The 16634-nt window shown below is 57.0% G+C and overlaps 1 protein-coding gene across 1 annotated transcript in view; it reads left to right on the top strand.

Moving 5' to 3' along the window:
- The window catches only part of BCAS4 (breast carcinoma amplified sequence 4), a 61386-nt gene that overhangs the window by 24344 nt on the left and 20408 nt on the right, over nt 1-16634 (top strand). The window contains exons 3-4 of the mRNA XM_012662438.1: nt 254-355; nt 7277-7411. Of these exons, the coding sequence (XP_012517892.1) occupies nt 254-355; nt 7277-7411 (237 nt within the window). The remainder of the gene's footprint in view (nt 1-253; nt 356-7276; nt 7412-16634) is intronic.

Genomic DNA, 16634 nt, shown 5'->3' with positions numbered 1-16634 from the left:
TTGTTTGGGTAGGGGAACGATTAATTTGTCGGTCAATAAGTATTAATAATACCCGGGTAGGTCTGGGTGCCAAGAGGCAATGAATTTGGTTTCCACGTGGGGCTGGGTTGTTCCTGGGCCTGTCCTTGAGCAGGACACCACCTGGCGTCTTGGCTGTCAGCGGGGTCAGCGCAGATGCCGGCCAGCCCCCAAGACAGGCAGGAGGACGCGGCGACAGGGCGGGGCGCCTGAGGAGCTGTTTTGTTCCTTGCAGATCAGGAGCGACACTTCGCAGATCCTGGAGGAAAACATCCCACTCCTTAAGGCCAAAGTGACAGAAATTCGTGGCGTCTACACCAAAGTGGACCAGCTAGAGGTGCGTGGAGGATACTAACGAAGTTTCTTTGTGAGACCCGCAGACTCGATCTGGTCGTCACCCTCTCTTCGAAGACGCAGGTCTGGCCTTGAGAGCATCGGGTGTTGGGCACAACAGAGGGGGTTTGTGATGAAAGGAGCGGGGCTGCACGCACATGGTATTTTTTTAAAAAATGACAAAGAAGAATTTGTTTCCAACATTTAAAAATCAGGATGCTTTATATAAAAATCTGAATGTTAAGCTTCTTTTGAAAATTTAGAAGCTTCAATACCCTGCACCCACATTTCTTTAAATACGTTAATGTGTTTGTTTTTCAAGGTGTAAATACATAAGTGCACATCTTAAGTGTACATTTCAGTGAATGTTTACAGGTATCAATACCTGCATAAAGGTGACCCCAATTGAGAGAGAGAACATTTCCAGCCCCTGGGCCGCATTCCTGCAAGAATGGGGAGAGCGTGTGGCAGCTGCCCTGCAGAAGGGCACGGGCTCTCTGCTTCTCCACAGACCCCACCTGGCCCTGTTGCCTCTCTGCTGGCCCAGTCACCTGTCCCTTCCTTGCCTGGGCCGAGATGCCTGGCCCTTCATTTCCTCTTTGCTGCCCTGCAAAGTGGGTCCCCAGCTCCCAGAGGAGGAGCACGTGCTCCACAAGGTAGTTATGTGACACCGGACTCCAGCTCACGTCTGCCGGAGCTCAGCCACGGCCTGGGCGTGGGCTCGGGACCCAGGCCCCCTGCACAGGGAAGGGCTGGGAGGAGCTCGTGGCTGTGGAAGGGTCACCTGGCCGGGGGGCTGTGGGCCCTCTGAGCTGCAGGGGGGGGACAAGCGTGGCAGTCGGCACCGGGTTAGCAGAGAATTAACATTCTTGTCAGCAGAGAATGAAGCAGGAATATAATTAAAACTTTGCCCTTGGAATAGCTGATTCATTTGAATTTGATTCCACACATTCGAAAGAGGAAAGAGAACGTGAAAATGTGTAGCCTGGTTCTCGCCTTGCCTGGGCCCGGCTGTCACGCCCAGTTCCTTTCTGGGCATTCTGTCCCCTGTCGCTGACCGAGGGCCGGGGAGACACTCAACAAAGGATTACCATGGTGGCTTCCGGTGTCACAAATCGCCACAAACATAGAGGCTTTGAACAACATGCATTCGTTAGCTTACAGGTCTGGAGGTCGGAGACCCAAAATGTGCCTTATGGGGCCAAAACCAGGGTGTTGGCAGGTTGGTTCCCTTTGACTCGGGGAGAATCCATTTCCTCGCCTTTGCCGGTGCCGAGGCCACCTGCATCCCCCTCTTCAAAGCCGACAGCGTAGCGTCTTCCGGGCTCTCTGCTGGTCTGGCCCCCCGGCCTCCCCCTTGTAAGGACCCTCGTGGTGACATTGGCCTCCCTGGATAATCCAGCTAGTCTCCCTTTAAGATCCTGAACTTAACCACGCCTGCTGAGTCTCTGGGAAGGTCACACGTTCACACCATGCAGGGACTAGGACGTGAACATCTTTGGGAGCCGTGGTTCTGCTGCCCACCGCGACCAAGCATTTGGCTTCGTTAGGCGAGTGCTGTGAAGGCAGTAGCGGCTGGGGGTGGGGTCTGCGGCCCCAGAGGATGCAGGGAAGAGATGTGCTGGGGGAGGGGCTGGGCAGGGGGAGGGGTGCAGCCCAGGCAGAGGCCCCTGGAGGGGAAGGATCTTAGCTCTGCTGTCTGGGAGGAGACTGGGACACTGGAAGAATCCTGGGAGGCCAGATCGAGGGGCTGAAGGGGATTTGGACCCATGTGTGGCTGAGGAACTGGCAGCAGAGCTGGGCTGTCCTGGCCTTGCCATCCAAGGTCAGGATTTTGACCTTTATCCCGAGGAGACAGAAGCCATGGGGAGACAGTACGGCCTGGTGGTTAGGAGTGCCAGCTCCAGAGTGGGGCTTCTCCGCCGCAGCGCTGTTGATGCTTGGGGCTGGAAAGTTCTCTGTGGAGAGGTGTCCTGGACATGGTGGGACACTTAGCAGCAGCTCTGGCCTCCACCCACAGGGTTCTGTTAGCACCCCTCCCTCCACACTCCCCGCATGACAGCCAAACATGTCTCCAGGTGTGGCCAGGTATAGCCATGTGTCCCCTGGGGGACACATCACCCCTGTTTGGGACACACTGCCCTGGAGTCACAGGGCCTGGGTCCAAGCCCTGGCGTTGCCTCTTCCCGGTGTGTGATGCCACAGCAAGTTCTGGGCCTCGTTGCCCTACACTAGTGAGGTTCTCGCACCCAAACGTTGTCATCTTCGAAAGATATTTGCTGAACTTTGGGTGACCCTGAGATGCATGCGGGAAACACAGCTGCAGGGAGATGCTTGATCCCACGAGTGGCCCGTGAGGAGCTCGGGACAGGGACGCAGGCTGGGGGAGATAGGCCCGCTGCTCAGACACACTCAGAAGGGGCCAGAGCTCAGCCAGGCCTCCCGGGTGCAGCCAGGAGACCGGGGTAGGGAACGGCGTGTGCAGAGGCCCGGAGGCAGGAAAGGGCGAGCTTCTCGGGCACGTGGGGGGCGGGTGGAACTTGAGGTCGGGGATGAGCCTGGAACTGTGGGTGTGGCCGACAGTGCAGGGACGAGGTGTGGAGTTTGGGCCCTGTTCTGAGAATGACAGCGTCCGTTAGAGGGATAACAGCTGTTGTAATCTTCCCCCACCAACATCCAAATTGATTATCCTTAAAATGAAGCATTTGGAGGCTTTGTGTGTGTTTAAAGGTTGTACAACCATCACCACTACCTCGTTCCAGAACATTTTCCCAAAAGCAACTCTGTGCTCCTTAGGAATCATTCCCCACCCCTGGGCCCTGGCAACCACGCATCTATTTACTGTCTGTCTCTGGGAATTTGTCTGTTCTAGATGTTTCATAATCATACCATATGTGGCCTTTTGTGTCTGCCTTTCACTCCACTTAATGTTTTCAGCGTTTATCCGTGTCGTAGCGTGTGTTAGTATTTCATTCCTTCTTATGGCTGAATGGTATTCCATTGCATGGATGTACCATATTTCATTTGTCCATCCATCAGTTGGTAGACATTTGGTTGGTTTCTACTTTTTGGCCATCCTGAATAATGCTGCCGTGGTACATTTGTGTGCTAGTTTTTATGTGGACATATGTTTTTATTTCTTTCGTGTAAATGCCTAGGAGTGTGTTTGGTGGGTCATGTGGTAACTCTTTTTAGGAAGTCCCAAACTGTTTTCCAAAGCAACTACACCATTTTCCACTCCCACCAGCAATTACTATGAGTTTTAGATGGAGGTCACAAACTCTGATGCCAGCAGGAACTGGGACTGCTAGAGGGTCAGGTGTTAGAAGGCCGACGCAGTCCTTCCCATTCCTTTCTGGGGGCGGCTGGAGCTGAGAGTCAACTGTCCCCTTCCATGGGGTGTGATCTCCAGTCTGCCACAGTCCCCACTCTGCCCTAGAGTCTCACCAGTGGTAAGGCTGAGTGGCACCCACTTGTATCAACAGCCCTGCACTGTTGCTTTCCTTAGAGAGGGGATTTCTTTGTAACTGGGTTTCTATTAAAAGGAGGAAAAACCTAAGTTAGTCCAAGAAGATCATGGATTTTAGGCAAGTGGGAGATTATGTACTTGCCACTAGTTCAAGTGTGTGTCATAAAATCTGCAAAACTTGGAGTCGATGAGAACCTAATGTTGTATGTGGCAGATGGAATCCAGAGCCAGAGAGTGGGGCTCAGATCTGCCCCCGGGGTGACTCACGCAGCCTCTCAGGGTCGGTCTCCTCCTCTGTCAGCCAGAAGTGTGCCGCTCCTCCCGGAGTCGTGAGGGTTAAACGAGTTAGGCCGGTACCTGGTGCGCAGGAGGCACTCAGCGAGGACAGGCAGTTCCTGAGATTGTACTTGTTGTCCACAGGCTGAGAGAGGCAGAATCTGTCTGGGGCGGGTGGTCACCACTCTGCCCCGCTGGCTGAGAGTCCCAGAGTGGCTAAAGTGTCAGTGGCTGCCATGGAGCTCGAGACCACCTGCCCTCAGAATCAGTGTGACCTGCCAGGTGGGAGCTTGGAAACCTCAAGGTGACCTCTCAGGCCAGAACTCAACCCTTTATCCGTTTTATTAATAAGAAATAACATTTATTGAGTATTTACTAGAGGCAGGGACTGTAGGTGCTTTACGCCACAGTGACCCCGGGAGGGAGGTCCTGTTCTTAACCCCATCTTATGGAAAAAGCAACAGAGGCACTGAGAGAAGTGATTTGCCCCAAATCGCACAGGTAGGAACTGCCAGAGCTGGGCTGGCAAAGTCTGTGTTCCTCGGTGCCGGACGCTGGCACCCCTTTCTGCACGGGGCCCTGCTCTGAAGCGGGGTCTCTAGCAGAAGTGTTCTAATTCCTCAATACTTATGGATGTATTTTTAAACCAAGGGGCTTCCCCCCAACACCGCCCGGCCGATTATAAAGGTAGCACGTTTTCACTGAAGGGAGGAATGGAGAGACATCCCCTGTACTGCCAGCACCCTGCCGTCGGGGTGGCTGAGGTCAGCGGTGGGCCCTCTCTCCGTCCCCTCGCCCTCCCGTGGCCACCCCGGCCCGTCTGAGTGGCGGACGTGTGTCTCTGGCTCCCACAGTCGGCCGCAGGGCAGCCCTGGCCCGGGTTGCAGCCTCTGCCGGCTGCGGCCCGGCCCCGCCGCCCGGGCTGGCAGGCGTTTTGGAGACGGTTCAGACATGCGAGTGCGCATTCCTCGGCGTCGCCTCACACTCCCCACCACACTGGTATTAGCGCAGGGAGCGTGAAATTGGAATCGGCTGGCAGAAGGGAGCGCAGGACTTTCGTCTGTGTTCTACAACCAGATGTGCTGGCCGAGCGAGGCTGCCGGGCCGAAGGCTCCTGGCCCGTGGCCCCGCGTCCCAGCCACCCCGCCGCCCCATCTCCGTGTACACACACGCGCACGACGTGGCCAATCAGCCTTTCAGCTCCGCTGCACCAGAAGCCCAGGGCAGCAGAGGCAGCACAGAAGCTGCCATCTTGGGTTCATCCAGTGTCTTTTTGCTAAGGACGCATTCATTCATTCATTCATTCATTCACTCGTGTGCATCCGCGCACCCGCCATCCGTGTGGGCCCCTTCTGCTGGGCCCGGCTCTGGTCTTGACCTGTGAACAAAGCTGACTCAGCACCTTCTCTTTCAGAACTTACGTTCTAGGCCGGGCGCGGTGGCTCACGCCTGTAATCCTAGCACTCTGGGAGGCCGAGGCGGGCGGATTGTTTGAGCTCAGGAGTTCAAAACCAGCCTGAGCAAGAGCGAGACCCCGTCTCTACTAAAAATAGAAAGAAATTAATTGGACAACTTAAAATATATAGAAAAAACTAGCCGGGCATGGTGGCGCATGCCTGTAGTCCCAGCTACTCGGGAGGCTGAGGCAGGAGGATCACTTGAGCCCAGGAGTTGGAGGTTGCTGTGAGCTAGGCTGAAGCCACGGCACTCTAGCCTGGGCAAAAGAGTGAGACTGTGTCTCAAAAATAAAAAAAAAAAAAAGAACTTAGTTTAAAGGCGGTGGACCGTGAACAGACAAGAATGGCGGAGCGCAGTGAGGGCTTGGGTACCAGGAAACTGGGAGATGCCATGGTGCCCGGGGGGCTGTGTGAGGGTCAGGGGAGGCCTCTCCGAGGAAGGGACGGTTGCTTCAAGGCCTAAAAGACAAGCAGGGCCACCCCATCAAGAAAGGAGTGGAGGGTGCTGTAGGGGGAGACAGCACGTGCGAAGGGACAGCAGAGTGAGGAACTGTGGGACACACGTGGGAGGCAGAAGGGCAGGGTGGGGGAGGCCTCATAGGCCACAGGAGGACCACGTTTCTTTCTAGTGAGGGGGAGGCTCCCCCGGAAGCTCCCAGCACTGAGATGTCCTCCTTCCTGTTCCCGATACAAGAAAATCCTTTCCCTTTTACCAATGGAACAAGGAAGGCCCACAGAGGTGGTGCTTCGCGTGAGGTGGCACCATTGCTGCCACCTTTGGTGCTTTTAGCCATGCACACACGTGCACGTTAACATGTGTGCTGAGCACAGAGGGAGGTGTGAAAAGACACACACCAGAGGTCACAAATGGGAGAGTTGAATTTTACTGGGCCTGCATGGTATTTTTTTTAAGTGTGGATTTATTGCTAATGTTGATTAAAAACTGGGAATTTTTCATAAAATCGAATGTTCTTTTCCTTCTTTCTAAAATGATAGCATCTGACATTTAATGAGATCTTAGTATGTGCTAAGCACTTAACTTGTTAATAAGGTTGGTGTTATTATCCCCATTTTACAGATTAGAAAATTGAGGCTAATGGAAAGTAAGTAACTTGCCTAAAGGCACATAATTATTAAGAGGTGGAACTTGAATTCTAATCCAGAGAGTCCGACTCCAGAGTTCTTTTTTATTTGTTGAAATTGGAAGGTCTGCCCTTGGGGCCTGGAGCTGAGTGGCCCCTGTTGGTCTGGACTCAGCCTTCCAGGTGACCCCCGCCCCCACTCAACCCTCCTCACCTGCTTACTGCCTGCCTGGCCCCTGGTGGCTTCTAGGTTCTAATATACAGTACATCAACCATTGAAGTGAGCATTTGGCAATTTCTTAAGAATCCATTTTCAACAAAAAAGCCTTTGAAATTTGATGAATGCGCCCTGAGGCCCCTCTCTGCTACTTTCTGGCTGTGTGACTTCAGGGAGGTGACCTAACCTCTCTGAGCCTCTGTAAAATGGAGGCAAAATATAGGGTCACTAAGGAGAAATGTGAGGGACACAAGAGGGGGCTATGACTGTCATTGCCAGGCCCCTCCCACCACACAGGCCGTAGAGGGCCTCCCGGGAAGCCCAGTCGGAGGAAGGCCGGTCCTGGTGATCAGGGCCGGGTGTGGCCAGGACTGTGCTCCAGCCCGAGCAGAGGTGGCATCACTCCTCTCCGTCTCTCCTCCAGGCCTTCGTCAGGATGGTCGGGCGCCAGGTCGCCTTCCTGGAAGCCGACGTGCTTCGGGCCGAGCGGGACCACGGGGCCTTCCCGCGGGCCCTGCGGAGGTGGCTGGGCACTGCCGGGTGCCCCTCCTTCGGGAACGTGAGTATCCTGCCCTCAACGTGAGGGGGGACCCCTCCCCGTTTCCTCCCAGACCCCAGAGTGGGGAAAATCGCTCAGGAAATGGGAGTTCAAAGGGCACATTTCACTCCTGCAGACGGGAAATGGTCTGTCGGGCCAGGTGGCTGGGGCGCCTCAGCCCCGCCCTCCCTCCTGCGACCTTCGTATTCCCATGCGCGCCCGGCTCCTGTGCTGTGACTGCTCATGCCTCCTCCGTCATTTATTGAGTACCTACTGTTTGCTGAGTACCATAGTGCATCTGGGGTTACCATAGCAAGCAGAAACAGCCCTTGCCCTCCTGCCCTGCCTCTGCACACTTAGGGACGATGCTTGACAGCACCCAGAATCCCGGCCAGGTCCTCCTTCCTGAGACCAGAGGAGCCAGGAAGGTGGATGGGCGCCCAGCCTGCATGTGGCCCTTTGTGGCCTACAGAGGCCTTTCCCTTCCACTTCTCCTCTGCCATCCTGGGATCCTTTCCATGACGCTGCAAGGAAGGAAGGATCATGTGTCCGTTTTTAAAAAATTAATTTTATTTAAAAAAATTTTTTTAGAGATGGGGTCTCACTATGTTGCCCAGGTTGGTCTCAGACTTCTGGGCTCAAGCGATCCTCCCACCTCAGCCTCTCGAGTAGCTGGGACTACAGCTATGAGCCTTTGCACCTGTCTCATGTGTCTCTTTCATGGATGAGAAAACTGAGGCCAGATTCTGAGACAGAGACCTTCGGTGTTTAAGACACATTCATCTTCCCAACCTGCTGATCCCCGGGTCCAGGGGACATCTGCCAATGTCTGGAGACGTTTTAGTTGTCACAGCTGGGGCGGGGGGTACTGGCATCTATTGGGGAGAGGCCACCCTGCGATTACAGAACAGCCCCTCACAACAGAGAATCATTCAGTCCCGATGTCAGTAGTGCCGAGTTTGAGAAACCCTGCCCTGAGCGGTGTTCGATGATTGTAATAGTGGTTTATGTCAGGTCTGTTGTAAGTGCTTTCTGTGCTGTTTTGTGTGGCACTGAATTCTCACAGCGGCCTTTCGAGGAAGGCACTTTTATCATCACCCCCATTTTATAGACGAGGAGACTGAGGCTCGGGGGTAACGGGGCTTGTCCAAGGCCAGACAGCCTGGAGTGCTTTGTCTGTGGGGCCTCGCCCCAGTGGGAAAGGTGCTTGTCCTGCCTTGCCCTGCCCCACCCTGCCCCACCCCTGCTGCCTCCCACTGCTCCCCTGTCCCCCACCTGCCCATCTCCACTTTATTTGTCACAGCGTTGCAGGTCTGTGTTAGGCACTGTGTGTGCCCTGATTCACTTACCTTTCCCGGTCATCTCGTGTGCAGGATGTTAACCGTGTCCCCGTGTGACAGGTGAGGAAACCGGAGCATAGAAACTCTCAGGAGCTCATAGAAACTCAGGAGCTCTGCCCGTGGGCGGATTCTGGCCCATGTAAACTCAGTCTGTTTGGCCGGGAAACCTGTTTAAACGGTGAGACTTGGGACGCCTGATTGGGCATTTGCTCTCCAGTCACAGGCTCCTGGCCCCATGGCTCCGTCTGTCTTACACCTGGCTAAGGCATGTGCCGCTCACCTGCCCACCTCTAGGTGAGTGACTCGCCCAAGCCCAGTGATAGCTGGACAGGAGTTTCACAGGTCTCGTGCTCTAGGAACTCCTACTGATCCTTCAGAGCCCAAGTTAACGCCACCTCCTGTGAGAAGCCCTCTGGGATTGTCCTTCTCCAGACAAACTCAACCTCTTTGCCTGCTAATGACAATGAAGTCACAAGCTGCATCCTTCGTCCTCCTCTCCCTCAAGTTACGGTGACCATTCCTGGCGATAGGGACTTGAGAAGCACTTTAGGGGGAGAAAGGACAGAGGACCTTGGCTACCTGTGGCCTGCGGCGAGTATCCTAACAGTGGGTCCTGTGGGGCGCTTGGTCTGCACTTGATGCTGTTCCCGTGATCTGCGCCATTGTCCCCACGAGGTTGGCACTAGTGTTCTCATTCCCAGAGGCAGAGACTGAGGCTTGGAGAAGGAGGGTCACCTCTCCGAGGTCGTTGCTGGGTTTGGAACCCAGGCCTGTGAGACTCCAAAACTGGGATCCCCCTGCCACTCCTGTCTCAGGGATGTGGCATCCCCCCGGGTGTGGCTGGGCACGCCGGGACCTGCACCCTCCCGTCTCCACCAGACTCTGGGCTGTGCTGAGCCATGGAGAGGCCCCCCAGCTACCTGTGGTGACTTGTTCCAGGAAGTGCGTCCCCGCCAAGGGTGGTGAGTCATTCAGCAACCCCGGCGTGTTGATCTTGGCCCCATAAGGGCTTGTCTGGGGGAACGGCGCAGCCGAGTACATGCACACGCGTGTGCAGACCCAAAGGCTTCCAGGGTTGTGACCTCACCCAGGGTGCAAGCTGGAGGCCTCTTCTAGAATAACGATTGTCACGGCTGGCATCAGGGCTGACTCTGCAGGTACCTGACAGCCTATCCGGTGAAGCAGGTCTGATCTTTGTTCCCGTTTTACAGCTGAGGAAACTGAGTCACTGTGGGGCTGAACTGCTTGCCCACCCAGTGAGTGGTGGAGCCAGGATTGGAACTTGTGATGCCTGGGCCCAGAGCTTGTGCTCTGCTCTGCACCCTGCCGGCGGTTCCGTGCACACTCTGACCTCTGGGCCAGCTTTTTCAAGGGTGGGAGTCCTCGTAGGATGATTACCCAGATGGTGCTCAGTTTCGTCCTTCTAGATCCCCCCAAAGCTGGGGTTTCGTCTCAAGTCAGTCCCCCTCAGGGTCTGACCCGGGGTGGACACCTCATTTCAGTGACTGCCACCTTCACCCTCAGACGCCGACACTTTAGAGGCAGGAACCACACGAAGCCCTCCCCTGCGGCCCCCCCGGGCAGCCGGGGGTCGGAGAGCTTTGTTTCCTTTCCTGCTCTTTCCCCCGAGACCCCGCTGCTCTGCCGAGGGGATTTCAAGGCATCCCCCAGCCCAGGCCCAAGCGGCCAGTCAGGTGGAACTGGTCACGTGGCGCCCCGGGCTGCCTGCTCTGGTGACCCGATTCCGTCTTCCCCCTGCCCCCCTGTGCCCTGGGGAGCCCGTGGAATGGAGAGGGCTGGGATGGGACAGGCTTTCGGGCCCGCCCGGCCCCGGGAACCCTGGCATGGGCTTCTGCTCCTGCGGGGTGTGCCCTGCCTCCCCGGACGCCCACTGCAGAGAGTCAGGGAGGGGTGGGGACTTGGAGCTGTTGGCAGGGCCTGTTAGGGGGTGTTCCCACCCCCTCCAGTCCTTCATCAGCTAGAATAGGAGTTGGGGGGTCTTGCTTTTCCTAACCATTGCCAGCCCTGCCTTCCCCAGTTCGCCTCCTCTCCCTCACCGGGCAGCTGTGGTGGGTGGTGGGCGCAGCTGGGCCACGGTCTCCTGGCACACCATGTGCAGCGCTGGGAAGCCATGTCCCCACCCCTCCCGGCCCCCACCCCTCTGCCCCAGCACTGGGGACCCAGACCCTCTGCCTGTGTGACTCGGTGCTGGGTGTGGACAGTGGCTGTGGCCTGGGCTGGCCCCAGGGGTGCCATGGAAGAGGCGGCCTGGGGACGCCAGTGTAACACCTTGTGGTGAGCCTGCCCCAAGGCCTTTTCCACCTGCCTCTGAGCTGCCTGAGAAACGTGCATTTGAGCCACAGACAGACCCAGCCTGGCCCCGGCCGCAGAATGCACACGTGTCCGTGCTACGTGTATATATCGTCATGGCACAAAAGTCCATACTTTCATGCTGCACTACGTAAAAAAGTTTTCTTTTTTTCTTTTTCTTTCTTTTTTTTTTTTTTTTGTAGAGACAGGGTCTTGTTCTGTGGCTCAGGCTGGAGTGCAGTGATGCCATCACAGCTCCCTGCAGCCTCGACCTCCTGGGCTTCAAGCGATCCTCTCGCCTCAGCCTCCCGAGCAGCTGGGACTACACGTGCCTGCCACCATGCCTGGTTAATTCCTTCTTTTTTTTTTTTTTTGTAGAAACAGGGTCTTTTTATGTTGTCCAGGCTGGTCTCAAAGTCCTGGCCTCAAGCGGTCCTCCCACCTTGGCCTCCCAAAGTGCTGGGATTACTGGCGTGAGCACCTAGCCAGGGAAAAGTTTTCGATTACACTTTCATGTGATCCTTACAATGTGATGACTGAGAATCACACTTCTCTTTCCCGGTACTAAGCCCCGTCTGTGACATTCCTTAGCTGTGTGCCCGTGGGCAAGTCACTTAGCCTCTCAAATCCTCAGAGGGCCTGACGATCAGTTGGCTGACACGGACAAGGTCATGAGCGGCTTTGCTTGCAGGGAAACCGTTCGGATTTGATACAAAATGATAAGGGCTGAACTGCGGCAGGGCAGAATGACTCTGGAAGTCTCAGGAGGACGGTTCTGAGTGTGGGGTTTAAGTGCATCGGCGGGTCTGGAAATCCAGCTTGTTCGTGAGCAGCGGAGTGGCCCGGGACAGACTTAGCTCTCGGGGGTGAGCAGTTGTCACAGGGTGGCTGGCACAGAGCCAGCCCTGCTGTGCCAGGCACTGTTCTCAACTCATCAGTCCTTGCGACGTGCCACCAGGGACGTGCTATTTTTATCCCCGTTATAGGTGAGGGAACTGAGACACAGAGAGGTTAAGTAACCTACCCAAGGCCACACAGCTGGGCACCAGGGCATGAACCTGCACCTTTACCTCTATGGCATATTGCCTTGGGAGAGAGCTGTGATCTCTTCCCTCGGGGCTGTGTCCCGTGAGAGAATACAGGCAATGACCAAATTCTAAGAAAATTTGATACATAGCTGTTTCTAAAGGAGGGCCTGGCCTGACCTCGTCTGAGCGGGTCAGGGATGGCCTCTGAGGAGGGGCCGCGGAGGCTGAGGTCGGGCTGGGGGGGAAGTGTGGGTCTGCAGTCGGAGAGGCGCGGCCGGGCAGCAGGAGGGAAGGGCTGAGCGTGGTGGCACAAGTGTGGCTGGCCCGGCAGAGAGCGGAGGGAGCCGAGAGCAGGGAGGCGGCAGGGCCCAGACTGCAGGGCCTCAAGGCCGCACACAGCAGTTTCACACTGTCCCAGGGCAGGGGGAGCCTTGGGAGGGTTTGCAGCAGGGCTTTGCTGGGCGAGTTGCCAGGGCTCGCCCTCGACCCTGAGCTCAGGCGGCTGTTCAGGGTCATGATGTCTTGTTGCGACTTGAATGAGAGCTGAGCAGGGCACGGGGGTGCCCTCCACGCTGCAGGGTTCAGCTGCTCACAGTGTTTCCTGTCCTGGAAACGTCTCCTGCTGTGCTCTGAGCTCTCTGGAATCCTCTCCTTGCCAGGTCTCAGGCCCTTGGCCAACGAGAGGAGAGACAAGCGGCTGCAGGAGCGGGACTCGTGTCTTCCAGAAGAGTGGCCGGCCGAGTCCCAGAGAGGCCCTGGGGCGGGGTGGTCGGCCCGGAGCCTGTGTGCAGAGGGACCCTCACGTCGGGGGTGGTTCAGACGAGTGCAGAAGCGAAAGTGTGAAAGGGGCTGGAGCCATGCGGGCCTCAGAAGTGCGCAGGAGGCCACGGCAGGTGTCCCCTTGGCCCAGGCGGGTGTCCTGCTGCCCGTGCCAGGCCAGCCCTCCCCTTGGCGCACGTGCCAAAGGCGCGGAGCAGCCTCGCTAATTCGCTGTAAACCACTGTTTGTTTTCTGCGGAGCCAAAACAGCTTGTTCACGAGGTGTCATTTTGATTAATTTTTCCGACGGAGAAGAATGTGATGCTTTCCAAGGAAGGCTCTTCAGCTAACAGGAAAACCAGTGGGGGCCAGGTCCTGACTCACGCACGGAGCCAGCTGCCCGGGCAGGCGGTGGCCTGGCCTGGCCTTGGGCCCACCCGGCCACTCGTTCACCCCGACCCCACCAGGGCCAGCGGAGGCCTGGGGAGGCCGTGATTGCTCAGACCTGCCCCGAAGAAAGGATGCTTGGAGGAAGGGAAGGCAACCGGGTGGCTTTGGGGTAGGGCAGAGCGGCGACAGCAGGGCGTGGGCTTTAACTTGCTCCTACGCAGCCAGCGGCTCTCACAGGGTAGCAGAAATGCGGGTCTGCGGGCGGGAGGCAGTGGGGAGTGCCGGGGACTGCGGTCGGTGGCAGAGCACGTGCCCCATCTAAAGGGTCGGAGATGGCCTGGCACCAGCCCTGCAGAAATGGGCGCCAAGCGTGTGGCCGGATTTTCCTATCTGGGGGAGAAGGCTGGACATCTGGAGTTTTATGTGAATCTTCCAGTGTCTAAAAGTCAGCAGTTGATTTCTCTAAATGTTAAACACCGTGTGGAAAGATCTGTTGCACCTGTGGGTTGCACCCAGCTCGTCCCCAGCTCTGAAGTTTAGGCTGACGACCTGAACCCCACGGCCGCACCCCTTGGGAGGCATTTGGGACGGGGGGGATGAGCAGTGGGGTGGGAGGGCGTCTTCTCCACTTTTTTGGCACCAGCCCTAGTGGGAGCCCTTCAGCTCTAAACAGCAGCATGACTAACAGCCAACAGTCGTATTAAGCACCTACTGTATATGAAGGGCTTTCTGTGCCTTATCTCGACTTCCCGTAACACTCTCTGAGATAGATGTTATTATTCCAGGAAGGGACCTGAGGCTCAGAGAGGGCTATTCACTTGCTTGGGGTCACACAGCATAAGTGGCAGAGCTGGGATTCGATCAAGCTCTGACCTGTTCAGTGTGTCTCGCCCTCCCTCTGAGATACTTCCAAGGGCGGGGGCCACAGCCTCAGTGGCCAAGGCTACAAATTGGAGATCCTCGGGCCAAATCTCCACCAACTACACGTGTTCTCTGGCCAGCGTGGTATATGGATATGTTTAATTTAAGTTAGTTGCCAGCATTTTAAAAAGCAAATTTCACATAAGAGTCTGTACTTGTGTCTTCTCTTGAAGAAGCAGAGGTCCGAGTGGGCCCCTGAGCAGTGTCCCCACCGAGGCACCATCAGGCCCACATCACCCATTTGCAACACCTGCCTGTGTGTTTGTTTCCTGCCCACATTGAGCACGTAGTAGGTGTTCAGTGACTGGTCACCGAGGGATGTTCTTAAGGCTTCTGTGCCCTTGCTGGCCTCCTGGGTTTCTCGGGAGGCGTCCTCCAGCAGCGGAGAGCTGGGAGAGGGTGTTAAGGGCTGTGGTGGGGTCGGGGTTGGAGCTGCCCTGCCCAGACCTGCAGGAGTCGACAGTGCCAGGCTCGGCGTCCTCCCCTCCCCCAGGGCCCCCAGCTCCCGCCCTCCCCTCCCCTCCCCGCCTAGAGGAGGGGACTGTGCCTCGCGGGGACGCCCCCTCGCCCTCTGCAGAACCCCTGGAGAGGTGACTCCGGGAGGAGCTGGCGGGGCTGGGCTTTATCTTGGGGGTCGAGGCCACCGAGACACAGACACAAAGAAGGGAGAGGAGCTCCTCAGGCGCCTGTCCCGGCCCTGAACCCACCATTCCTTCTCCTTCTGCCCCGTCAGCCCTTGCGGTAAAAACGCAACATGAGCAGATGGCAAATATTAGCGTGACAAGGGAGGGCCAAGTGGTGCTTGGTCCCAGCCCCCCACCGCCTCACCAGCCCCCCACCAAATTGGCTCCCAGGGAGTCGCATGGCCCCATGGGCTTGTGTCATCTCAGATCTTTGGTGGCATGCGTGCTGGGAGGGACAGAGGGCTCCTGGCAGGCTGGCTTGGGAACCAAACAGGGTTTCTTAGGCGTTGCATTCTGGTGATTTCGAGGGTGAGAAGGGAGGAAGTTCGTTCAGACAACAAGGGGTTTTTATTTGGGGCGGGGAGCAGCTGTTGGTTGAGGCCTGCGTGGAAATGCCCCAGCTTCTCCCCGGTTGGTGGGACGCACTCAGCGTGCCCTTCTTCCAGTGCAGTGCCACCGTCGGGCACCCCCGTGACAACAGTGCCCTCCGGCCTCTTGGGTGGTGGGCATCGTCTGTGGCCTTTGCACATGCTGGTCCCCCTGCCTGGAATACCCTTCCTGCCCCCTGCCTGGCAATGTTTATTACCACTGAAGGCCCCAGTCAGATGTCACCACCTCTGGGGAGCCACCTGGGTTCCCCGAACTCTAGTGCGATCCCTGGTTGGCCCATCGTCTTGGGGTTGTCTGAGTTTTCACCTGTTGCTCCTCTAGACTGTGAGTGTCTCGAGGGCAGGGCCTGTGTCGCATCTTTGCCTTAGTAATAACAGTAGTTATGACGACGCCGGTGCCAGAAGCTGGAGCGTTCCGGGCTCTCCTTTGGGCCGGCACGGCCAGCACTTACCTGCCGTCACTTGGTTCACCTTCAGGCCCACCTGTTCCGTAGGGACTGTGTCCATCCCACTTTTCATGCAAGGAAACCGAGGCTCAGAGAAGTTAGAATGTTTCAAGCCAGGGGCTAGCCCGCTTGGCTCCAGAGCCCCACACTCTTCGTGCCCCAGGGATCAAAATTCAAACGCTGAGGGATTAGGTAAGGCCCTGAGCGAGGCAAAGGGGCCAGGTGGGGACTGTGGCCAAGAGAAGAGGCAGGTGGCAGGTGGCCTCAGCTGCTGAGGCCCAGAGTGGCCTCACCTTGCACTTTTTAAAGAGATGATGCAGATTTCCATGCGAAGTCAACTTATTTTGAGAATAAATCTGAGAGGCTCAAATCTCAGGGTGCCGATTGGCTTGCGGGCCTCCATCTGTGCCTTGGCAACAGTCTGCAGTGAACCGGTGCCTTGTGTGGAGCCTGGACGTGGGGGGCACAATGCCTGTGTGTGGGGCAGGGAAGGGACAGAGGGAGCCCTGTCATAGCAGTGGGCATCAGCCTCGAGAATGCAGCTGTGCTGAGCGGGCAGGACCAGGCTTTCTGAGGTGTGGGCCTGCCCCGCTCCTGTCCTGCTGTTGCTGGCATGGCTGGTCACCCTACCTGGCCTCCCCCCAGTCCACGGCCCCGGGGCCTTGGCAGCTGCTCTGTGCCCACTGGGGTGCTTGGGAAGTGGGACCTGTGAGCCTCGCCTGCTCGGGCAGCTTGCTCTGGCCAGGTGGGTCCCAGTGCCCGTGTGGTGGCAACTGGGCAGTGCCCCAAACATGAACCCCGTGGTGGGCACCTGCCTCTCCCTGGCCAGCCTGGCATTTGAGTCTCCTCGGTGGGGGACGTCATCCAGGATGTGAGGGGTGCACGGGCCCAGAGCTGGCCGTCGCTCATTTCTCAAAAGGGGCTCTCCCCGGGTGCAGTGCCAAGGGAGGCGGTTGGTGGGGGCCCTCTACACCCCCCC

The sequence above is a fragment of the Propithecus coquereli genome, unplaced genomic scaffold (assembly GCF_000956105.1).
Source record: "Propithecus coquereli isolate 6110/MARCELLA unplaced genomic scaffold, Pcoq_1.0 Scaffold765, whole genome shotgun sequence".
Taxonomy (NCBI): Eukaryota; Metazoa; Chordata; class Mammalia; order Primates; family Indriidae; genus Propithecus; species Propithecus coquereli.
Note: the sequence above shows the minus strand (reverse complement) of the source record. Positions and strands in the feature narration are given on the sequence as shown.